We start from the raw sequence: 26,573 nt of genomic DNA, 5'->3' as shown, positions 1-26,573 counted from the left end.
CTTGGCCTGCTGTGTTCATCCACCTCTACACCTTGTTATCTCTACGTTGAGAAAGAACAGGCACTGCTCGCAGATACAAACAATTACCAACAGGCGGCGACAGACCCAACACCGCAACCAAGAAAAGGATCACCTAGACACTGAAGAGACAAAAGAATGCAGGACAGATAACCAAAGTGGACTGCATGAGAATGAAACCAGAAGGCATGAACACCCCCCGCATCTACGGAATCCTGAAGGTACACAAACCAGACATCCCTCTCAGACCCATTGTCTCCCTACTGGGCATGTCTTCACACAAACAGGCCAAGGACCTATAACAGACCCTGAAACACCTAGTTGATGGATCACTCTATTCCATTCATTTAACCCAAGAATTCCTCAAGAACATAAAAATCAGCGATAACAAGATTATGGTATCCTTTGACGTCACAGCATTATTCATGTCAACTGACATCCCACTAGCCAAAGAAACACTGGCCACATTACTAGAGGAAGCAGGAACGCAGACCAGCAGCTCCATCAGCAATGACAACACATTCAAACTACTAGACTTGTGCCTCACCACACACTTTGTCTTTAATGGGCAAGTATACAAACAGATCAATGGCAAACCCATGGGGTCACCCATCTCAGGACTCATCGCAGGACTCATGCAAAGACTAGAACACACTACCCTCCCCCTCGATCAACCTAAACTGTGGATCCGGAACATGGTCAACACGTCATCATTAAATGCACCAAACTAGGAGAGACGCCACCACCTGATCAACAGCGTATTTGCTGGGATTAAATTCATGAGAGAGGAAGAAAACAACAATCAGCTTCCATTTCTGGATGTCAGCGTTGAAAATATGACCAATGGGGAAATTTCCAAACCTCGGTATCCAGGAAAGCAACCCACACTGACCAAATCCACAACTTCCACAGCAACCACCCCAACATCCACAAACAAACACTATTTAAATGGGCCACCACTCACTGCAACACGCCAGAACTACGCAGGAAAGAGGAAGAGCACCTATATAAAATCCTCACTTTAACTGGATATCCTTGCAACTTCATCCACAGATGCCTACTAAATAGGCAACAAGAGGACACAGTATGCCCTAACACACTGGCCACACCACTCTACATCAAGAACATATCAGGACTGACAACGAGACTTCTAAGACCACTAGGAATCATGGTAGCACACAAGCCCACAGCCTCGCTAGGACAAACACTCACAAGGATTAAAGACTCCATACCCACCACATGCAGAACCAACGTAGTTTACAAATTACCATGTAACGACTGCCACAAACATTACATCCGACAGACAGGAAGGAAACTAGACATCAGAATACACGAACATCAGCCAGCAGCAAAACGACACGACGAACTTTCCCTAATATCAGTATACTCAGAAAATGAAGGCAATCAGTTTAACTGGGACAACGTAACCATAGTAGCCCAAGCCAAACACAGACGTGCACCGGAATTCCTAGAGGCATGGTTCTCAACCCATAATGCTATCAACGAACATATAAAATTGGACCCCATATACAAACTCAAAAAGAACAGAATTGGAAATGACACACCTCACCATAACTGACCAGACAGTATAAATTCTAAGCGGAGTAGAACAACATCGCTTCATTGGAGGCCTCACTGATGATGTTACCTAGCATGGTGACGAAACATCTGAATGAAAACAAGCCAGCTTGGCAAGCAAGTCAACAACCTCAGACTATTTTGTCTTGTCTTCCACAGTCATAATTTGGTAAAGAAGGGGGCCTACTAAATGAGATAATTATTTTAATTGATTTTTTCCATTTGTCATACAGATCAGCAGACCAGATATCTAGCTATAATATATGGCCAAACAAAACTAAAGAAATATTCAGTACATGGATTTCAAATGCATATTACCTGAATGGCGGATTTTCTCACAATGGTTCTCTCATCACCAGCTCTCAACCTCAACATGGTCATAATTTCTTTCACTGTTCAAAAGAAATGCAGCATCATATTTCATTAATGATTAATTATAAGCATTTCAAAATGCCTAATGCTCCTGAGACTGACTTCAAACCACTGATATACAAGAAAGGGTTCTTTACAAACATTTTCAGATTGAATGCACATCTTCACAGTATAATGCATTTTTAATGGACTTGTAAAATAGTTTGCAATAAAGTAAATTACTTGGGTGGTACATTCACAATTTGTTCAAATGGCTCACTAATTACTGCAATGCCCAAGACTTTCTTTTAAAATATCAAACAATGGTCTCTGCTATACAATGTAGACCACCAGCATATTCAATGTACACTAGTGTAATGTCTGACCTAATGGATTATTTTCTTAGAGACCATTCTTTCTGCCTGAGCAAAGAAGTTAAAATTAAAAGACAGAACTGACACTATCTAAATTCCTCAAAATTATGCTTAATTCACTGAATATTGAATTCTATCACAAAACAGTAAACTTAAAAGATCCTGCTTCTTTTTTTTAAAAGAAAAAAAAGTCTTCACAAAACGTTTCTACAAAGAAAGGAACCTTTCATCCCTCCCTGACCTAGCACTGTTGTCAAAACTCAAATACATTTCATTTCTTCCAACACCTTATGACATTTTATTTGTACATCTTCTGTGTCCCCTTGTCTTCCATGCATTTTATTTGCTATTTTGTCCTCCTAATAAAGCACTAAAATAATCTTAAGCTTTTGTGACAGAAGTCCACTTTAACAGAGAAAAAAAAATTACTAAACTGCATATAGAAATTATAGCTTCTGACTGGAATTAAAGGCAGCTCTGCAGTATCACCACTGTCATGCTGTTAAAACTCAGATTACTTACTGTGCGCAGTGTTCACATTTCAATCCAAGGCCCACAGCAATAATACATTTTATACACACGATTTCTTTGTGCTCACCATTAGTAAATGTTGAATTCCCAGGGTCTGTGACTTCAACACTTTTTAGAGTGTCCTTGCATTGGTTAGTAGCGGCTAGAAGTTTCAAAATGTTTGAAACAAAACAAGTTGAATATACCAGTCTGTGCTTTTTATAATCTGTATTTCACTGTAATGTCACTCAAGTAACCAATAGCAAACTGCAGCTTAGAGTGTAAAAGGATAGCAGTTTTGTATTTCTAAATATGACTAAACCACAATGAAAACCCAAAAAAACCCATAGTGCAAAACACCAAGAATGAAAACAGTAAAAGAGCAAATTAAAAGGTCATCCAGGAATTGGACATTTCAGAAAAAAGGTAAAATCATGCTATTACAAAAGCATGCAGAATGTAGTGGGAAAAGATTTGAACAGATGAGTTTCAGTTTGAGCATTTTGGAATGAGGAGGATGTTGGCAGTGATTCTTGATTTCAAACTCAGGTGAAATACAGAAAGAAAAGTATATGCAACACATAGCAGATTCAGACACTTGACAGAACTGCAGTTTATTACTAGAAAGAGAAGACCAAAGCATTCAAATTCCACATCTGCTAGAATACTAGCCACTAAACATAAAAGCTGAAAATTAAATTGAAGTTAAAAAAAAGGCAGAGATTTATCAGTCTATTGTAATTCATTAAATTATAATGCCAAGTTTCACTACTTTCAGTGCAATGTAATATTATGCAGATAAACGAAAGTCTTCTAAAAACCGTGCAGTGGCAAGAAACCAGTAACATTGTGGGAAAAAAAGAAAAGACTGGAGGTGAAGACAGGTTTGTATTGCCCCCTTAAGGTTGAAAACCACTACTGTTGAGGTCATTTAAGATAGCAAAAGAAAAATCTCTACATCATTCTGATCCTGGAAAGTGGAGGAGTTTGCTTCTCTTAACCAGAGAAAACTGCAGACTTTCATATCAAAATGGTAAGAGTTAAAAGGATTACATAATCAAAAAAAGCAAGTACAATTAGCCACAAAAGATTACAATAAGGAGTTATAGAGAACCAATACAACCTGCATGCAAGTTATAACAAGAAAGGAGATAATTTGCATCAGAACCCAGGAGTACAAAATTTGAGAAAAATTGGAAGAACAGCATAACCTTTGAATCTCAGTGGAAAACATTCATTGAGACAAGATAACTGAAAATGCAGGCAGGAAAGAGATTCAAATGAGATTGGTGCCAGAATTATTGCAAAAATGTATGGTGAGACGAGAAAATTAAAAATCCACTCAAATGTTCTACTAAATGGTTTCTGTAACAATATGGGGGTGGGTTTGCTTAATGTCAACAAATAGATGGCAAAGGGTGGATGAAGAAGAGGGACTCTTACACTAAAGATTTGGACACTGGAATTAATATCTAAATAGCTGAAGTACCAACCTTGTCAAATCAAAATAAGTCTAATCAATTGCTAGAGATATGATGCAAACACAGTCCAAAACATCAATGCTACAAGATCTGCTGAGTGTTTCCGGAACTTTACTTTTGCCTCAGACTTCCAACATTGGCAGTATTTTGCTTTTACCCTAGTGATACAAATCCTAGAGATTTTTTACCTTCTTGATTACACTAACTGAACATAGAATATTAGTATTGTTGCCAACAAGCCAAAAACTTAGCATTAAAATGGTGATAAGATTTCGGATTTCACAGCATTTTCACAGTTGGGACCCAATACCCTTCACGAATAACAGGAATACAAGTAATTAGCCATTCCCAACATTAGGACAAATAATAAACACAGGAAGCCTGCACACAGGTTTGAAATATAGCAAACTGACAAGGTCCTTCAGTAACAGGTTACCAATATTTCTCACAACACAGCAAACTATTTATTATCCGGCACCTATGAGACCAGGAGTGTACTGGTTGATCAAATATTCCAGTTGATAGAAGTGCACATAATCAATGTGAAAACATACACTAACTAACAGAAATATAATGCAAGGCATTTACGCACTGTTATACTTTATTTACAGCATAAGTCACAAGTTTTATTTAAGGCAACGTAGCATTATTAGTTAAAAGCAGAGAGCCTTCTTAGTCTCAACTCAACTGATTACTCTGACATCGCAGAGTTCACGATAATCCAGTAAACTTCTGGTATTACAGGTATATAATTTTGGCCAGTTTATCAATACGGCCGGTTCATATGGTGCTGGTTAAACCAAAGTTTGCTGTAATTGAATGGAGGACGAAATACCTATCACAATGGGACTAGTAATTTAGTTCATTGCTTTTACATGTGTTTTTGTCAACAAAAAAAAAAAAAACAATTTTGTACAGATAGTATTATGCTCACCATTACATACTGTTGAATTTCCACTGTCTGCAACTTCAATGCTTTTTAGTGCATGTGGGGTCTTATGTTGAATGTTTGGGGCTAGGAAAATTGTCATATCAAAACAGAAACAAATTAAGATTTCAATCTCAAGTCTACTGCTAATAATAACATCTAGAAGACTAAGTAATAAATACTAAATCATAATTCTTAGTGTGATAGAGTGAAAAACAGCATCGAAATAAACAAGTAATGCAAAGTACCATCAACCTGGCACATTAGAGGATTCCAAACATAATTAAAGAGGGCCAATTTGATTGACAGTTTTTTTACCCCTATCAGATGTAAAGTTTAAACTTTAGAGGCTACAAAACTATACTGTAGCTCTCCACAATGATTATTGGCTGCTGCTCAAGATTTTAGAAGTTGATTTTAAAAAAACACGTTGAGGCATCAGGGACCCGTTGTTAACATTGAGTGGTTAAGCAAGAAGGCAACTTGCTCTCAGGCCTCCAAGAATGTTAGTACGTAGGCACAAAAGCTCAGTTTCTCCCTCTTTCTACAGCAATGGGGACTGAATGAAATCAATCTCAATGGCATTAGAATCAAGACATGCAACACTCCAACACATACCATAACGTGCAGCCTCATCCTCACTATGCTCTTAGAGAAAACATTTGGAACCCTATCTAATTACCTTCACTTTCCATCTTGACAGAATTCTCAAGAGAGTTCAATTCTACATCTGAACATCCATGAAATCCAGATTGCCTTCCAACTGCAAAAGTTAATTTGAAGTGATTTTAACAGAACACAACTGCCTCCTTGAACTGATCAGTTTATTAGTTTATTATTTTGTAGCAACCTTTAGGAAGCCCCAAAAGCATGAACAGTTTTAATTAAAAGATACTGGAAAGAATTTTATTTTTCTTTAGACACTGACCAAGTCAAAACGATATATATATTTAAAAAAATAGCAAAACAGACAAGAATGCCAACAGACAAGAACAAGTATACCCATCAGCAGACCAAAAGCTGAACAAACTTTTCCAGAAAAGGTCCAGTATGATTTTAATGGTACTTACTTCCGAGCAATATTTCCTGAACGTACGCCACAGCATTTGAAGCATTCAACTCTAGGCATTGTGCAAGACAACAGAGAGCTCTGCTTCGGACTGAAGGAGCCTTATCGGAGCATCTACCCAAGATCACAAACTGGATCCAGTATTTGTGACATAGATACTTCTGATGTTCTGGAGGAACTGAGCCATCTTCTTCCCTCTCAGGCAATTCCATTAATGCCATAACCACGTCCAAGGCAAAGTTTCTGTAAGCTACCTAAAGAAAATCAGGAGGAACAGCGCACAATGCAATGCATTTTAGGATATATGGTGCATATGTGTGCATTGTGTGAAAACATGGGAAAATACTGTTTGTTGTAACATGATGCAAACGATGTACAAAGAAGAAACCAGGGCTACAGTAGCTTATCCTTTTCACAGCCTGGGTAGTAATAGGGTGGAATAAATAAACATCTGATTTTAATTCCATTAAAGTATCAAACTGGTTCTACAACTGTTGAAAAATCCTCTTCCCAGAGGGTCAATGAAATGAAGATATTAAAAACCTTCCTCATAACTTTTCTTATTTTAAATACAATTGGATAAATGCTTAAAATACAGATGTCAGGCATCATGTGGCGAGCATTGTCTGATTAATGGTTGTGAAATTGAAATGGTGAACTACTTTTTGCTCTTCACAGACATAAACTGACTGAGGTTTCTTTGTATTCAAAATTTTATTTTCACTTTTCTTACCTTGCTGTTTTGAGAGTATTTGTTCAACCAATGTAAAAATGCAACAAACTCCACAGAAGGAAGTTTTGTCAGCAATTTCACTACAGCCTGGGCACCATGTGTACGGTATTCCGCTTTATCTGGCACCTATAACATAAAGATGCAAAGACCAACATAGCAAGCAACATAATAGTTATTTCTACAATGCACTGATGTTGTGACCAATTTTCCTGACTCCATACATGCTGAACTCCCCACTTATTCCATATTCTTTAATGCCTCGGACAGAAAGAAAACCGTCAAAGCTTTGACTTAAAATTATTAATTGAGCTAACATCTATTGATTTCTTGTGGGAAAGAATTCGATATCTATATCAATCTTTACATGAACAAGTCTTTCCTAACTTCCCTCTCAAATGGCCTGACTTTAATTTGGTTGTGTTCTTTCTTCTAGCTTTCCTTAACAGCTGATAATGTTCCTCTCTATGTGATATAAAGAGAGAGAGATTTATTTTAAGAGATAGTAGGAACTGCAGATGCTGGAGAATCTGAGATAACAAGGTGTAGAGCTGGATGAACACAGCAGGCCAAGCAGCATCATAGGAACAGGAAGGCTGACGTTTCGGGCCTAGACCCTTCATCAGAAATTTTGGTTTACAGTTTTTTGAATTAGTAATGATGGTTTTCTGTGTGCCTGAAGTTAATTATTAATGTGCAAGTATTTCAGTAGCCATGGTGATTTCTTTGACTACTGTTTTTGAGAATTAATGGGTCTGTGTACACATTGGTAGAGTTTTACAACTGAACAAGATAAACAAACTCCAGTTTAGAAAGGTCAGGAAAGTTTTCTTTGAAGTTTAAAGGGAAACTTGGTTTCTTATAGTTTCACTTTGAGTTTAGAACAACTCTGAAATCCTTGGAATGGAATGGCTGTTTAAACAGTACCATGAGAAGGAAACGATACGCAGTAAACGAGGTTACCTTAGAGCAAAGGATTAGTGTTAGACCTGGACCAGAAGTGCTGGAATAAAACCCTTACAAAATTGAAATCACAACGGACTTAAACCTACTGAGGTGATAGTTACAAAAGGACTCTGATGGGAGTATTGCACAAGTGGAGCTTTGGGTACTATACAAAAGCTGTCTTGTTTCTTTTCTATGTATAAAAAGGCATGTTTTTAGGATTAATGGGATCATACTTCAACTGCATGATTAAAAATCTTTGAATTTCTGTTGTAAGTAGATGGTCTATTTTATCTTCATTTCTTTGTAAATAAAAAATTTGTTTCAGCGATACAAAATCTGCAGTATTCCATGCTTATGTTTTGGTAAGACAGCACTACATTGAAATCAAAACATTATCTATCAAGCCAGCTTCCTGTCTAGTGTTGGACTTGTTTGGTAATAACTTGAGCTGGGATTATACCATCTACTTACCCTATAAATTAGTGTCTAAAATCCCAAAATCCTCAGTGAAATCCCCCTTAACCTTCTGCATTCCAAGGAATACCAAGTTTTTGTTTATGTAATCTCCCTTAATAATCGTATCTTTGGAATCCTGATAACATCTGATGATGCCCATGCTGCCCTCTTTCCAAGGTCAACAACATAATGCCTAGAATAGAACAAAACACTCCAAATGTGGCCTAATATGGGAACCCTTTCCTTCTTCATATTGTATATTTTATAATGAGAATCATAGAATCCCCACAGTATGGAAGCAGCCAGGAGGGTATCTGGCCCATTGAGCCTACACTGCCTCTTTGGAGAGCATTCCACCCACACCACCACCACCACCAACCCCAACCCCAACCCCAACCCCAACCCCAACCCCAACCCCACCCCCACCACCACCACCCCCCAAGCCCCCAATCTCATCCCTGTAACCCTGCATTTCCCATGGCTAATCCACCTAGCCTGCACATCTCTGGACTATGGGAGGAAACCCGCACAGACACAGGGAGGATGTGCAAACTCCACACAGACAATCACCTTAGGGTGGAATTGAACCCAGGTACCTGGCACTGTGAGACAGCAGTGCTAACTACTGAGTCATCGTGCTGCTGTGCTAGTCGGACCTTTGATCTCCAATTGCTTTTCGTATTTAAATCATATTTAATGATTTATGTACATGGACATGGTCAAATATTTGGATTTCTAGTTTTTGGGTTTTTCAAATTTTAAAAATTTCTGAACAACCATTTTGGGATCCAAAATAAATAAACGGCTTCACATTTGCTTGAACGGAAATCTGTAAGTTTCACAGAGTCCCAATCTATTACAAATAACTATGGCAATTTTACATACCTATACACGATGGGGAGTGTAGGCCTTTAACAAACTTTAGCACATGGCTTTTTACTGTATGATCGAAGCCATTGTGACTGGATAAGGACCTATTCAGATCCTTACTTATTTTAATAACAGTTTACATAGTATTTATGGACCAGAATACATATTGCATTTGTACATCACACAAAACCTCCCCCACACAAGGTTTCAACTATTGCAAGCGATAGTGAGTTCCACATTCTCTAGGCAAAGAAATTTCTTCAGGTGACTCTAACCATTCCCTAAGTAAAGAAATTCTTCCAGAATTCCACACTGCATTTATTAGTGATGCTCCTATATTTACGGTTACTTATTCTCGTCTTGTCTGCAGGTGAAAATATCCTAATAAAGGTCTACCTTTTCCTAATCTTGAAGACTGCTATCATGTTATCCCACACTGTTTTAAGATAATTCTAGTACATTCAAAAATATCTATTGTTTCCCTGCCACTACCCTAATATTCTTATCTCATTGCCGGTATCAAAGAGTCCCAAAATTGCAAAAAGATTCTCTAGGAATTTGTCCTATTCCACCACTAATTTTGGTATAAAGTTCCCAAAACCAGGGCTCATGTTGAAATTTGGGCAAAAGCTGCAAGGAAGTTACTAACACGGATGTTTACTGGATAATATGTATATGCGCGGATATTTTAATTTCCAGTAGGTTATTAGTTAGGTTTTAATTAACTGATATCACAGAAAGTGAAATGCATTTCTCAAGAATCTTAGTTAGTCAAGACAAGTAGACATACCAAACAGGTCAGCTTCTGGGGAAATAAATCAGAGTTTTGCTCAGTTGGTAACAAGTTATGAGTACAAGATCCACTACGAGCTTGTGCATGTGGTTTAGGTGTTTATGGATGGTCACATTACTAGAAGGGTCTTCATTCAAATGAGATTTAATTTTCACATTTTGCCTTTGCCGTCAGTGGGGATTTTAGTGTGTGTAAATTAGTTGGCACATTACCTACATAAACAGCAGTATGTCAAAAATAACCAATTTGTAGTAAAGTGCTGGGGACTGTCATGAACACAAAGGCAATATGTATAGATATATGGCCTTACTTTTAAATAAAGACTTTATACTGGATACAATTGTCAATTGTTTGCATAACAGAAGTTTCTATCCCTAGCACAATCCCAAAATCATTCACAATGACAACCTATGTAAATCAGTCTCTTAACTGATTTGTAGCCTCTGGTAAGATTGAAAACACCGTTTGCTATTGAGCATAATCCAGCCAGGAGGCACTGCAATCACATGATTACATTCTACAGTGTTCCTTTGAAGTAACTTTTGACTAAAGATATTATATACATACAAGTTATGAAATTCAAAACCAATTTTAGTAGGACAATATTTGCAGATATAAAGATAGTATAAATTAACACAACAAAATATCATTTTTCAAACTTAATTTCAAGGTTAGCACATTGGACATCATTTTAATTAACACAATATGCACTGAAAACTACATTCAATGTCCAAATATGATTAAGCCATTTCAACTAAAAAATTGTTATTTCAATTTTTAAACTTTACTGATGGTGATGTTCAAACTGGATTAGAGCAGAACAAGAACCATAAAAACTTGGCAATACTGTTGACGGCTAATTCTTGAGGCAATGTTAAACCTACATTAATCATTACTTTGGCTGCATCCCGTTATTTTGAGCAACTGGTTTTAGGAAGGCCACAAACGGGATACTCAAGAAATTCACCATGATGTCTTTAGGAGAGTGATGCAGCAGACAGAATGAACCAGAGCAACTGAATATTAAAGTAAAAAGATTGAAAGGATGTCTGAAGTTTACAAAAAGTTAAAAAAAAAATCAGGAAAACCAACTTCCACTGATTGATGCAAATCAAAAGCATTAAATAAAGATTACCATTAAAAAAGCCCAAGGCAAAGTTAGACTTTTTCCAATTGAAATTTGAAAGCTCTACCAGAAACAAGAAAAACGTCAGTGGAATTAATATTAAATAGGAAATAAGGTAAAACATTGCAGGATGAGATTTAGGATATTGCACACATTTAGAGCAACAATACAAGCGATGAGTCAGTGGTCCCCTGCTACAATGTGACACACTTTTCAGAAATTGCACAGAATGTTCCATTGATTCTTTCAATGTTTTAGTTGCTTGCAATTTCAATATTCAAAAGATTTGCAATTGTAGCATTTCATTCTTAAAAAGATTTTCAAACCTTAATGCAGATGTGCTGCAGCAAAACTCGAAGTACAGGTAATGCAGTCTCTTCCACTTGGTCCACGATATAGCTATAAACAAAGTGTTTCAAACTCGTAACACTTTCTATTGCAAGCTGACTTAAAATTAATAACTTCTATTGCTATGTAACTGTACTTCATACAAATATTCCCTCTATTAGAAAATTAGCAAGACAAAAAAGTTAAACTTGATACTAACAAATTAACGGTTCAACATTAACTGTAATCAAAGCAAATTGGGGCACACCAACATAATCAAAACAATATTTGGGAGAACCTAGTACACTCAGGAGCAACAATCACATTTGCCCTCGGTTTCCAAACTTTTCAAGAACTAACGATTTCTTTGATTCAAACTCAAATCAATAGAGTTCATTTGTGATTATTCAACAATCACATCATTCCTTATATTATTTTGCTACTAGGCATATGGAAAACAAACGACACGAATTCCTAGTTTTTAAAAAAACAAGGTCCCATGTGTCCACATCCAGCCAGGTTTAGCTGTATTATTAAGTCATAGAGTCATGGGGCTGTACAGCACAGAAACAGATGCTTTGGTCTAATTCATCTGCGCTGACCAGACATCCCAATCTGACCACAATTGCCAGCATTGGGCCCATATCCTTCTAAACCCTTCCTATTATATACCCACTCAGATGCCTTTTAAATATTGTAATTGTACCAGCCTCCACCACTTCCTCTGACAGCTCGCTCCATACATGCACTGCCCTCTACATAAAAAAGTTACCCCTTAGGTCCTTTTTAAATCTCTTCCATCTCACCTTCAACCTATGGCCTCTAGTTTGGAATTCCCCACCCTAGGAAAAAGACATTGGCTATTCACCCGATCCATGCCCCACCTAATTTTATAAGCCTGTATAACGTCGTCCCTCAGCCTCCGATGCTCTAGGGAAAATAGCTATCGTTCAGCCTCTCCCTATAACACAAACTCTCCAGTCCTGGCAACATCCTTGTAAATCTTTTCTGTACCCTCTCAAGCTTATACTTCCTTTAGGAGGACAACCAGAATTGTATGCAGTATTCTAAAAGTGGCTTCACCAATGCCCTGCGCAGCCGCAACAGGACATCCCAACGTTCGGACCAATGAAAGCAAGGATGCTAAACGCCATCTTCACCATCCTATCCATCTGTGATTCCACTTTCAAGGAACAATGCACCAGCACTTCTAAGTCTATTTGTTCAGAAACACTTCCCAGCGTGCTACCATTAACCGTATAAGTCCTGCCTTCACTTATCTTACCAAAATGCAAGACCTCACATTTATCCAAATTAAACTCCATCTGCCGCTTCTCTGCCCATTGGCTTATCTGATCAAGGTCCCAATGTACTCAGATAACCTTCTTCACTGTCCACTACACCAACTATTTTGGTGTCATCTGCAAACTTACTAACCATGCCTGCTGTATTCACATCCAAATCATTTATACTAACGATGGAAAGCAGTGGATCCAGTACCGATCGTTGTGGCACATTGTTGGGCACAGGCTTCCAGTCTAAAAAGCAACCCTCTAGCACCACCACCCTCATCTCCGACCGTCAAGCCAATTTGTATCCAATTAGCTAGCTACCGCTGGATTTCATGATCAAACTTTACTAACCATTCTACCATACAGAATCTTGTCAAACGGTTAGCTGAATTCCATACAGACAATGTCTACCATTCTGCCTTCAATCATCTTTGAGATTTTTAGAAGTGTTGACAATCATGCATTCTCAAAACAGGAAATTTTAGATCAAATCTTAAAATAGTCTTTCCACAAAAAAAGCCTGCTTCAAAAGTTAAAAAAAAGTACACGAAAATGCCACACCTAATAAATTTAATAGCTTGATCTCTGGCAGTAATAACTTTCTGTCCCACTCCCAGAAGTACACAAGATTTGGAACCTTCTTCTCCACCAACCAATATAATTGTATTCAACAGTCTTTGGAAGAGCCAGCGGAGTGTCTGGGAAGATGCAAACAAAATTAAATATATGCAGTTGCATTAAATAGAATATAATTAATAAATTGAGTTCAATGACTTGAAACAACTATTACCTTGCATTCTTAAAACAGTACCTTATTAACATCACCATGGTTGGGAGAGCACAGTAATTTAAGTCCGTAATAAGCCAATTCTGGCAAAGTCTTCATTCCATCAATATCTCTAACAGAACAAGAAAAAATATTAAAACAAGAGGACAACTGCAAAATCCAAACAACTGATTGTTGTACTTACAGTTTTGTATTCAGCAGACCTGCTAGTTTTAACTAATTTTTTTCCAAAACAAAGATATCAGAATCTGAGTATAGTAAATCATATGAAAAATTGCTAGTCTCTTTTGTCCAAAGTTGCAGCAACTTTATCATTCAAAACTTCACATCCAACACATAAAAGGCATACAATGGGAACCCCAGCTACATTCTACTTTATCAATAAACTGGGGGATTAGTTTTAATATAAACCATCGTATGTTTCATTTACAAAGCAGCATCAACTATTTCAGCGATTTCAGTAACAGAAATCTGACAGTCAGTCACTTCAGATTGGTCTCATATCTTCTTTAAAAACCCAGTTCAATGACAGAGTCGGAGTTAAACAGCAAGGAAACAGTTCAACTCATCTGCGCTGACCAGAAATCCTAAACTGATGTAGTCCCATTTGCCAGTATTTAGTCCACATCCCTCCAAATCCTTCCCATTCAAGTACCCAAACAAATGCCTTTTAAATGCTGTAATTGTAACCACCTCCATCACCTCATCTAACAGCTCGCTCCATTCACGGACCCTTCTCCACGTGAAAAAGTTGCACCTCAGGTCCCTGTTAAGTCTTTTCCTTCTCACCTTAAACCTACAGCCACCAGTTTTGGACTCCCCTACCCTGAGGAAAAGATTGTGGCTATTCACCCTATCCCTTCCCCTCACGATTTTATAAATTTCTATAAAAGGTCATCTCTGATGCTCCAAGGAAAAAAACCCAGCCTATTCAGCCTCTCTCCATTGTTCAAACCCTGCAACCCTGGCAACATTCTTGCAAATTTTTTCTGCACCCTTTCAAGTTTAATATCTTTCCAATAACAGGGAGATCAGAATTGCATGCAGTATTCCAAAAGTGGCCTAACCGATGTCCTGTACAGCCACAACGCGATGGTCCAACTCCTATACTCAATGCACTGGACCAATGAATATAAGCATGCCAAATGTCTTCTTCACCACCCTATCTACCTGTGACTCCATTTTCCAGGAACTAAACACCTATTCCCCCCGGTCCCTTTGTTCAGCAACACTCCCCAAGGCCCTACCTTAACTGTATAAGTCCTGTTCTGGTTTGACTTTCTAAAATGCAACACTTCACCTTTATCTAAATTAAACTCTGCCAGTGGCCCATCTGATCAAGATCCTGTTGTATTCCGAGGTAACCTTCTTCATTGTCCACTACACCACTAATTTTGGTGTCATCTGCAAACTTACAAACCACGCCTCCTATATTCACACCCAAATCATTTACATAAATTACAAAAAGCAGCGGACCTAGCACCGATCCTTGTGGCACATAGCTGGTCACAGGCCTCAAGTCCAAAAAAAAAACCCCCTATCACCTGTCTGCTACCTTCAAGCCACTTTTGCATGCAATTAGCTAGCTGCCCCTGGATTCCACGTGATCTAACTTGCTAACCAATCTACCATGCAGAACCTTGTCGAACATCTAGCTTACATCTACTACACGGCCTTCAATCAATCTCCTTTGTCACCTCTTCAACAACTCAATCAAGTTAGTGAGACATAATTTACCATGCACAAAGCCATGTTGACTATTCCTAATCAATGCTTGCCTTTCCAAATGCATGTAAATCCTGTCCCTCAGAATTATCTCCTACAACTTACCTACCACTGATGTCAGGCTCACCAGTCTATAGCTTCCCGGCTTTTCTTCACCACCTTTCTCAAATAATGGCACCACATTAACCAACTTCCAGTCTTTCCAGCACCTTACCTGTGGCTGCTGATGATACAAATATCTCAACAAAGGGCCCAGCAATCTCTTCCCTAGCTTCCCACAAAGTTCTGGGGTACACCTGATCAGGTCCCAGGGATTTATCGATCTTTAAGCATTTTAACATCTCCAGCATACCCTCTTCTGTAATATGGACACTTTTCAAGGCATCACTATTTATTTCACCAAGTTCTCTAGCTTCCATGTTCTTCTCCATAGTAAATACTGATGCAAAGTACTCACTTAGCATCTAACCCATCTCCTGTGGTTCCACACAAAGACAGCCTCATTGATTTTTAAGGGTCCTATTTGCTCCATATTTACTCTTTTGCCCTTGACGTATTTTTAGGATTTCTTTGGATTGTCCTTAGCCTTATTTGCCAAAGCCATCTCATGTCCCCTTTTTGCCCTCCTTGTAGCTGTCAAGGGACTGACTTGATTCTGTCTGTCTTAACCTGGCATATGCCTACATTTTTTTTTCCTTGAACAGAGCCTCATCCAGCACTCCCGACACCTACCAGCCTTGCCCTTCACCCTAACAGCAACATACGGTCTCTGAACTCTTGTTATGTCATTTTTGAAGGCCTCCCACTTTCCAACAGTCACTTTATATTCACAGATTGAAATTTTTTTGTACACACTTAACACTATGGCAGTACCAATCTATGATTGGAAAGTTAAAATCCCCTACCATAACAAAACTATTATTCTTAGGGATGACAGAGCTCTCCTTACAATATGTGCTTCTCAATTACCCACGGAATGGGGGCGGGTGCGCAAAATGAGCAGCAGGGAGACAATATAGTACAATCCCAATAAGGTGATGATCACCCCTTTCTTTTTTTCCTCAGTTCCACCCATATAAAGTCACTGGACTTTATCCTAAGTATAACCGTAGTGTAATCCTTAACCAAAAACACCACTTCTCTTCTTCTCTTGTCCCCTCTTGCTCTCCTTCCTACAGCATCTACACCCCGATACATTAAGTTGCCAGTCTTGCCCCTCCCTGAGCCACATTATATTAGATCAAGAGGAGATAGGAGTGAAAAACTAAGGAATGGCTAAACAATGATCAATACAGAATCCCCTACCTAAAACTATATTTATGTTTCCATTGAAATCACAGATCTAAATGTTGCTGAGGGGGATTTGGTGCACTTCAAATTAGCACATTCATGGAAAAAGGACAGTAAAATGGAGGAAAAATTAATTAGCCAACATTTGCACTCTGACCCCTACAGGAAACATGTAACTACAGATACTAGGATGGAGGACAGGCCACAGTACAACAATCTGGAGTTGGATACATAACAGTGCTAATCATCCTAGCTCACACATGAATGGAATTGATACCAGAAACAATCAATAGAATATTAGTAAGGAAGATAAGTTCTAGGATTGTGAGAATTAGATACATATAGACAAACAACACAGCCATTTATAAAAGAAACAAACACAATGACATACACTGTTCAAAGAAACAACCAATAATTTTATTTACTTACACAGAATCTGTGAAATCTAAAACACCAATTACATCCTCAAAGTTTATCAGTTCAGTGAATAGCTATGGAAACAAAAACTCTCGATTAATCAAGATTAATTTTAAAAAAAAACACACCATTATCCCTCTTTCACAAGAGCACAAATATTCTCATAAAATAATCACATTCACAGTCTGTGCACATTATGCCTATTGGAGCGATTACAATAATTTATCTACTTACTTGCAGAGGTCCTACAAAACCCATGCTTGTAGTCTCTCACTCAAAACAATTACGAGGATTCCAAAAAGCCAATAATCCCTATCCATATTTAATTAATTGCTTTCCTTGGCATACCAATAGCTCAAAAATCATATTCCGAAGGGTTGTTTTATCTTGTATTTCAACTCAATTCTTATCCTGTTGACTTGATATATAGATACACTGTTATTGGGATCCAGTGATAACATGAATTCCACCTGCTCTAACACAAGGTTAACCTGCTGGTAACTGAATAATTGTATACTAAATAATTGCTTACAGTTAAACAGGAGAGAAGAATAAAAGGGTGTAACATTTAGTTGTTGACATCACAACAACATTCTATTTCAGTACCCATGAACCACAATATCTTTAGGACTTGTTGAGCCCATCATAAAATTGACACAGTAGCCTGCAGCTTTACCCGTAGACAGTGTTGAGCACAATCAGGTTTTTCTTTCAGGGAGAATTTGGACAGCAATCGCAGGACCCTTTTCAGCAGAGAGAAGATATCATCCCTAACACGACATAGATCGTGTGTGGAGAAAAACACATCAACATCTCCCTCATCTTCATCCTCCTCAAATATTTCCTGGAGTAGAAAAACAAATATTAGAACACATCAAGCATAATCACCAGTCACAGTACTGCAACCAGTACACAGTAACTAGACACATTTATGAATTCCCAAACTCTCATCCCACATCAGGAGCTCTTGACTGAAGAGTGCACTCAACATGGAAACCTAATATCAAAATTGTATCATTCTTAAGCAAAGGCTTCAAAATCTATACCTCACTCACTTGCTGTCTGACTGGCTTAGCACGTTTTCTTCCTTTTGCAGCAGTCTGAGAGTTCTTCATTTGGGTATCTTTCTTCCGCTTTCGATTTCCTTCTTCAGTTGCAGGCCAGCTCTTTTTAATAGTGTCCAGACATTTGTCAAATAGTACCGGGTGAAAGGTACGGTTGGCGACACTTCCTACAAAAAGGTATATTATACTTTTTTAAAAATTATACATTTATAAAAGCTTCAGCACATCTGGAAAATACTTGCTAATCCAAAATTACTTTCACATGACTTACAATATCTTCAAAAACACTGCGCTACAGAGAGGAAAAACACACATATCTGGAAAGTTACTGTACATTTCTGACAAGTCCTTATATTGCAATATATATTTGGACATACAACTGCTGGGAATAACAGGCTTGTAGAGGTGCAAAATGTTAAGTAATGCACCTGGGGATTCAGTTGGAGGGTATCAAGCTATAAGGCACGGATATATCAACACATCAGGAGAGTGATGGAATATGTGAAAGCCTGTCAGCTGTTTTAATAGCTGGAATATGGCACCATGGTCACTTGTGCCCGTGATGAATGGAACTGAGTTTGGAGGGCAACTTAAACACAGTTACAAAATGACTGGAAGAGATTAACAGAGTATTGCTGAAAAAAAAAATGTTGATGCTCTCTTTTGCAGAACACTAAGTTAATAAATGAGGATTAAATATTGCTGCATCAATGTTTTTTATTCTGCTATTACTTATATGTTTCTCGGTTTTAGAATGATTTATTGGTTGTATGCAAATGTAGCAATTCAAGGTAACTGAAATTCATACCCTATTACAAGAATCATGAGGACAGATCACAATAAAATCCTCATCCCACAAAAGACACAGTGAGCAATAAAAATGACTTTGAAAGGGTTAAGTTAGAAAACTAAGATCATTATTGAATTCAAAGGTTCTAACGTACCACCAACATACCATTGGCATAACTTATATTAATAATTTATGAAAAGGGACCATTCTCAGGCCAGTACATTGCTAATAGCTGTTAACAGGTAAATCAGTGCAACAAATAAATGACGACGTGAAGTAGTGGAGCATAAAATAACTCAGGTTAATTCTGTTGAACAGAATGATTCAGATGTTTATATTGACAACAGATGACTCAGTCAGCATTGCTGAAATCAAAAGCCTGCAGGAAGGCAAGTACATCAGGCTGGCCGTTCTCTCTCTCATCTTAAAATGGAGCTGGAATACGCATCTCAATTTTTCATCATGTTCAAGTTGTATTATACTTTACCCTCCTTTTCTAAAAGAAATTCACTGTTTAAATGTCTTTCAAGTTTAAAAGAGCTGGAATGTGTCCAACTGACCAAAACAGGTGGCCCACTTAATACAGTTTAAGAATAATTGATGCCTGCAGTTCACCCAATGTCTGTAGTTTATGGCTGTACTTGTTGCGAACACCATTAGACGGAGGAACAAGCCCCCAAGCACTGGAACAGTGTGGCATTATTACTCAGCAACAGAGTGGCAGCAACAGATATAGCTGCCTGTCACAGATATGGTGCTACCAATATAACTGATATTACGTGCTTCTCAGAGATCTGGTTAAGTCGAGCCTATCCCTCCCACCCGAATATCAGACTAAAATCAGACAAGAGAGTGGAAGTGCATGAAGATGCTGAAGTAGCATGGGGGATGGCTGTCACTTCTAAAAATGAGTTAAAGTGGAATAAAGTTGGGCAGTCTGCAGACATGCTGGTATCACACGGAGTGAGGTTCTATCTACAGCACAAGAGCAAACAATTCCTGAATCCTGTAGGAGCAGCTGATGTCAATAGCTTGGTCTGCACAAGTGCCAGGAGCCATTTTGGCATTCAAAATAATTAATCTGACAGATCCCATCATTTGCCTAACACAGGTGGTTGTAGGAGATTAAAGAGGGACAGTCTAACTGCTGAGAAGTTTACCTGAAAACTGCATTTTCAAACAAAGCGGTTTGGTTGTAGGATCTTCCTATGTTGATTTTCAACTATTCGCTTCTAAATCACAGATCTCATGTAACCAAGTCTCTCTGCTGTAATACAGTACCTTTACTGAGCCTGCATATTGTTCAGGGATTGCTGCATTTGGATATGGACTGCTTAGAATTTAAGGAGTTGCAAATTGGGATGAAGTTGTGCAATCACATACAAGTATGGTGTACACAGTTACTTTTCAGCAGAAGCATTTACTGTAGTTGTATATACAGGAAAAAAAAGTAGTGAAGAGAAAGAAGGATCACAAATTCAACTTAGCAACACTTCCACATGAAGTTTTTTACAGTTTCAGTTTATCCATATGTATACAAACTTTGCAAACTGTGGGCCATTTCTAGAAAACCATAAATTAGGCCATTTGGCCCATCGAGTCTGCTCCGCCATTCAATCGTGGCTGATAAGTTCCTCAACCCCATTCTCCCGCTTTCTCCCCATAACCCTTGACAAGTAAGAACCTATCTATCTCAGTCTTAAATGTACTCAATGACCTGGCCTCCACAGCCTTCTGTGGCAGTGAATTCCATTGATTCACCGCTGAAGAAGTTTCTCCTTATCTCCGTTCTAAAAGGTCTTCCCTTTACTCTAAGGCTGTGCCCTCGGGTCCTAGTCTCCCCTACCAATGGAAGCATCTTCCCAACATCCACTCTGTCCAGGCCATTCAGTATTCTCTAAGTTTCAATTAGATCCCCCCTCATCCTTCTAAACTCCACTGAGTATAGTCCCAAAGTCCTCAAACGTTCCTCTTATGTTAAGCTTCTCATTCCTGGGACCATGCTCGTGAATCTCCTCTGAACCCGCTCCACGGCTAGGACATCCTTCCTGAGATATGGGGTCCAAAACTGCACACAATACTCCAAATGTGGCCTGACCAGGGCCTTATGAAGCCTCAGTAGTACATCCCTGCTTTTATATTCAAGTCCTCTCAAAATAAATGTCAACATTGCATTTGCCATCCTGACAATTGACTCAACCTGCAAGTTTACCTTAAGAGAATCCTGGACTAGAACTCCCAAGTCTCTTTGCACTTCAGACTTCTGAATTTTCTCCCCATTTAGAAAATAGTCCATGCTTTTATTCTTCTTAATAAAGTGCATGACCTCACACTTCCCCACGTTGTACTCCATCTGTCACTTCTTTGCCCACTCTCCTAACCTGTCCAAATCCTTCTGAAGCCTCCCTGCCTCCTCAATACTACCTGTCCCTCCACCTATCTTTGTATCGTCTGCAAACTTAGCCAGAATGCCCACAGTTCCTTCATCTAGATCATTAATGTACAAAGTGAAAAGTTGTGGTCCCAGCACTGACCCTGGCGGAACACCACTTGTCACCGGCTGCCATCCTGAGAAAGACCCTTTTATCCCCACTGTCTGCTTTCTGCCAGACAGCCAATCTTCTATCCATGCTAGCACCTTGCCTCTATCATCATGGGCCCTTACCTTACTCAGCAGCCTCCTGTGCGGCACCTTTTCAAAGGTCTTCTTGAAGTCCAGGTAGATAACATCCATTGGCTTTCCTCGATCTACTCTGCTCGTTACTTCCTCTAAAAATTCTAGCAGATTTGTCAGACATGACCTCCCCTTGATGAAACAATGCTGGCTTTGCCCTATTTTACCAAATACTTCCAAATATTCAGAAATCTCATCCTTCACAATGGATTCCAAAATCTTATCCACGACCGAGGTTAGGCTAATCGGCCTGTAATTTTCCGTCTTTTGCCTTATTCACTTCTTAAACAGGGGTGTCACATTAGTGATTTTCCAGTCCTCTGGGACCCTCCCTGACTTTAGCGATTCCTGAAAGATCACCACTAATGCTTCCACTATCTCTTCAGCTATCTCCTTTAGAACTCTGGGGTGTAGTCCATCTGGTCCAGGTGATTTATCCACCTTCAGGCCAATCAGTTTTACTAGCACCTTTTCCTTGGTGACGGCCACCATACTCAGTTCTGCCCCTGACTCTCTTGAATTTTTGGGAAATCACGGTGGAAGACACGAGTAAAGACTGACATGAAGTAATTATTCAGTTCCTCATCCATTTCCTTGTTCCCCAACACTATCTCTCCCACTTCATTTTCCAGTGGTCCAATGTCCACTTTTGCCTCTCTTTTGCCCTTGAAATATTGAAAGAAACTCCTCGTCTTCATTTATATTACTGGCTAGCTTACCCTCATACTTAATCTTCTCCCTCCTTCTTTCTTTTTTTTGTTGCCCTCTGTTGGTCTTTGTAAGCTTCCCAATCCTCTGGTTTCCCACTGCCCTTCGCCACATTATATGCTTTCTCTTTTGCTTTTATGCTATCCCTGGCTTCCTTAGTCAGCCTTGGTTGCCTCACCCTCCCCGTATCATGCTTTTTTTTCCTAGGGATGAATTTTTTCTGTGTCTCCTGAATTACTCCCAGCATCTCCTGCCATTGCTGTTCCATTGTCTTTCCTGCTAGGCTCCTCTTCCAGTCAATTCTGCCCAGCTCCTGCCTCATACCTCGTAGTTGCCTTTATACAGCTGTAATACTGTTACCTCTGATTCTATCTTCTCCCTCTTAAATTGCAGAGTAAATTCTATCATCTTATGATCACTGCCTCCTAAGGGTTCCTTTACCTTAAGCTCCCTTATCAAGTCTGCCTCACTGCACAACACTAAATCCAGTATTGCCTGTTCCCTTGTGGGCTCCACCATGAGCTGGTCCAAGAAGCCATCTCATAGACATTCCACAAACTCCTTTCTTTGCAATCCACTACCAACATGATTTTCCCAGTCCACCTGCATATTAAAATTCCCCATGATCACCGTGACTTGGCCTTTCTTACACACCTTGTCTATCTCCTGGTATATCTCGAGCCCTAGCTCCTGACTACTGTCTGGAGGCCTGTACACAACTCCAACTAGGGTTTTTTTTTTAACCTTTGCAGTTCCTCAGTTCTACCCACACAGATTCTACACCATCTGACCCTACTTCGTTTCTTCCTATTGATTTAATTTAATTTCTTACTAATAAGGCAACCCCACCCCCTCGGCCCATCTGCCTACCTTTTCAATAGGATGTATATCCTTGGATATTCAGTTCCCAATCCCAATACCCTTGCAGCCACATCTCTGTGATGCCCACCACGTCATACCTGCCAATTTTAATCTGCGCCACAAGCTCATTTACCTTATTCCTTATACTGCGTGCATTCAGATATAACATCTTCAGTCCTGTATTAACCGCCCCTCTTCGCATTGTCATTCGTTTATCCAGTGTGCTTGAAGTTTGATTGCTAGCCCTTTCCAAACATTCTGTCCTATTTGAGTCTGTGCTGGAGACTTTAATAACCTCTCCCGAGATCTCCTTCCCTGTCATTTCTTTCATAATTTGCTACGTGGTTGGATCCACCACTGCTGCTTTGTTTGGCACTGGGGCAAGTTTCACCATTCCCTCCCTCCCCACCCACTTTCTAGTTTAATGTCCTGTTGACCAGCCTATTTACCCTTTTCACTAGAACATTGGTCCCAGCTCAATTCAGGTGGAGACCGTCCCAACCGTGCAGATCCCTCCTGTTCCAATACTGATGCCAGTGCCCCATAAATAGGAACCCCACTCCTGCACCACTCTTTTAGCCACGTGTTTACTTCCCTTATTCTCATGTCCCTATGCCAATTAGCGTGTTTCTGGTAACATTTGCCCATCCAACAATTAACTTGTTATTTGATAGACTCAAAAAGAAATCTCAATCCGTCATGAGTTCCATTGCAGAACGCTACATTTGGTAAATTTGGTTGAAATTGAAAAAAAAAAAACAAAACTTGGATCTCTGTTATGTGTTTTAAGCAATTAATGAGCAATTTAAAGATTATAGACATCGGAGAAGTAGGCTATTCAGCCCATCAAGTCTGCTTCACCATTCAATGAGGTCATGGCCGATCTGATAATCCGCAACTCCATTTTCTTGCCTTTCCCCATAATCCTTGATTCCCACTATCAATTATAACTTTCTATCATATTCTTGAATGTACTTTATCACCTAATCTCTACAGCCCTCTGCAAATCACAACTGTCTGAAAGAAGCAATTCCACATAATCTGTTGTGCAATCTCACCTGGAATTTCGAGGAGCAGGAAATAAAGTCCAGCTGCATGCAAGGCATATTCTCGCTGGATGACATTAGCTCTCTTATCCTGAACCATGTGGACAAAATGATGTAACACAGCAATAAGGGCATTGTGGGACAGATTATGCTCTGTAAAGATGGTCCAAACATCCTTAAAAAAGGGGGAAAAAAAAAACACTTCAGGTACAAGTTGAGTTCAGATACCTGCAAAATGCTTACCAGTAGTAGAAACCAGCTATAACACCTGCAGGTCTGCTGATAAATTCACTTATAACGTGAACATACATCAAAGTTTGAGGAGCTCATACACAGTTTTGTAAGCAAACACAGTCCAAGTACATGAAACATTATTACATAATCTGAAATGTCTTTAGCAATTCAGTACCATCATTTAGAGTGGAATTAAAATAGACTAAAAGGGTGCAAAATAAAGAGTTCTGGAGGAGGTATTAAAAATACTTTCTGTTCTTTAGGCCATTCAACCCATCCAGTCTGCTCTGCCATTCAACGGGATCATGGCTGATCTGACAATCCTCAACTCAATTTTCCTGCCTTTCCCTTGATCTTTGATTCTCACTACTGATTAAAACACTGCCCATCTTAGTCTTGCATATACTTAACAACCTAGTCTCTACAGCCTTCAGTGATTACAAAATGTACTGATTCACAACCTGTGAAAGAAATTCCACCTCATCTGTCTTGAAATGGGCAAGCTCTCACTCTTACTGGAAGCATATTAGGAATTGCAAAAATAATACTAGTGGCAACTTGGAGGTTTTCGTTATTCATGCTTAATGGACTTAACTGAGTTTTTTTTCTAAAAATTTTTTGCAAGGCCACACATGTTCTTGCATCTCCATACCTAACAATTTTCATGCATTTAGTAGAAATGAAGCTATTTGAAACTGCACTGGCAAAATTTTAGGTTTCGGACTGAGTCAGCAATATTTTCTGTTGCTTTCTCCACTTTGGATATTAGAACGCCCACTTCCGTTTTTCATACCACAGTAAACACAGACTGTACTCTGTATTTGTTCAGCATCCAGAGACCTAACCCATAAACAGGATTCCAAAAAGTCCAAGGCAGTGTCACACTGTTTATAATTCTAATGTTCCATTATTGAAGACAATGAAAGATCCGCAATATATAAATGCTCTTCCAGACTAAGAACACTTAGAGTTAGTTATAGCAGAATTCCTCACCTCCACCTGCTCTTGTAGTCACAGATGGCTAGTCCATCTCAGTTTCTGGTCAATGGAAACCCATGACGTTGATAGTCATTGAAAGTGAAAGGGCAATGGTTAGATTCTCTTTTGGAAATGGTCGTTACATACCACTTGTATGTTGTGAATGTTAGTTTCCATTTGGCAGACAAAGCCCTGCATCTCGTCCAGCTCTTGCTATATTTGGACATGTGTTATTTAGCATCTAAGGAATCGCAAAGGGTGCCAAACGTTGTTTGCTGATCTTATAATGGAGGGAAGGTCACTGATAAAAACAGCTGAAGATGGTTGGGCCTCAGACACTACAGAGATGTCCTGAGCTGAAAAGACTGATCTTCAACAAATGCTTTTCTTTGTGCTCAATTTGATTCAATCAAGAGATTTTTCCCTCCAATTCCTATTGACTCATTTTGCTGGCACTCCTGATGCAGCACTCAGTTGGTCTTGATATCAAGGACAGTCACTTTCACCTTAGCCCTGGAGTTGAGCTCTTTCTCTTTCTCATGTTTAAACGAAGGAAGTAATGAGGTCAGCAGTTGAGTGGCTCAGCTGGAAACCAAACTGAGCAGTGAGTGGACTGATTAGCAAGTACTGCTTAGTAGCACCGTTGATGACCCCTGAAGTTATTTTATCAATGATTAACAGTAAATTGATGGGGTGGTAACTGGCCAGTTTGGACATGCCTGAGCAATTTTCCTCATCATTGATGAGATGCCATGTGTCGTACAGAAACAGCTTGTATAGGGGCATGACACGTTCTGGAGCATGTCCTCAGTATTATTGCAGGAACATTATCAGGAGCCTTAGCCTTGACAGTATCCAGTGCCTTCAGCCATTCATTAATGTCACATAGAGTGACTACAACTGGCTGAAGACTAGCATCTGAGGGACCTCCCAAGGAGGCTGAGATGGATCATCCACTCAGCACTTCTGGCTGAAGATCGTTGCAAATGCTTTAGCCTTATATTTTGCACTGATGTTCTGGGCTCCCTCCCTCATGGGGTTGGATATATTTGTGAAGCCTTCTCCTCCAGTGAGTTGTTTAATTGCCTACCCATATTCACAACTGGAAGTAGCAGACTGCGGAGGTTAAGTCTTATCCATTGGTTGTG

At 39.1% G+C, this 26,573-nt stretch overlaps 1 protein-coding gene across 3 annotated transcripts in view; it reads right to left on the bottom strand.

The window, feature by feature from the left end:
• Positions 1-26,573, bottom strand: part of ncapd3 (non-SMC condensin II complex, subunit D3) — a 79,826-nt gene that overhangs the window by 38,907 nt on the left and 14,346 nt on the right. Inside the window, exons 3-15 of one of the 3 annotated variants that reach the window (XM_048615579.1) lie at positions 24,226-24,388; positions 18,117-18,301; positions 17,747-17,914; positions 17,083-17,144; positions 13,663-13,750; positions 13,413-13,549; positions 11,559-11,631; positions 7,043-7,168; positions 6,311-6,563; positions 5,923-6,003; positions 5,247-5,327; positions 2,920-2,994; positions 1,915-1,988 (exon numbers count right to left, since the gene is read on the bottom strand). In XM_048615579.1, the coding sequence (XP_048471536.1) occupies positions 1,915-1,988; positions 2,920-2,994; positions 5,247-5,327; positions 5,923-6,003; positions 6,311-6,563; positions 7,043-7,168; positions 11,559-11,631; positions 13,413-13,549; positions 13,663-13,750; positions 17,083-17,144; positions 17,747-17,914; positions 18,117-18,301; positions 24,226-24,388 (1,566 nt within the window). The remainder of the gene's footprint in view (positions 1-1,914; positions 1,989-2,919; positions 2,995-5,246; positions 5,328-5,922; positions 6,004-6,310; positions 6,564-7,042; positions 7,169-11,558; positions 11,632-13,412; positions 13,550-13,662; positions 13,751-17,082; positions 17,145-17,746; positions 17,915-18,116; positions 18,302-24,225; positions 24,389-26,573) is intronic. The other 2 variants (XM_048615580.1, XM_048615581.1) reach the window with 2 other exon arrangements.

The sequence above is a fragment of the Rhincodon typus genome, chromosome 32 (genome assembly GCF_021869965.1).
Source record: "Rhincodon typus isolate 14 chromosome 32, sRhiTyp1.1, whole genome shotgun sequence".
NCBI classification, from domain to species: domain Eukaryota; kingdom Metazoa; phylum Chordata; class Chondrichthyes; order Orectolobiformes; family Rhincodontidae; genus Rhincodon; species Rhincodon typus.
Note: the sequence above shows the minus strand (reverse complement) of the source record. Positions and strands in the feature narration are given on the sequence as shown.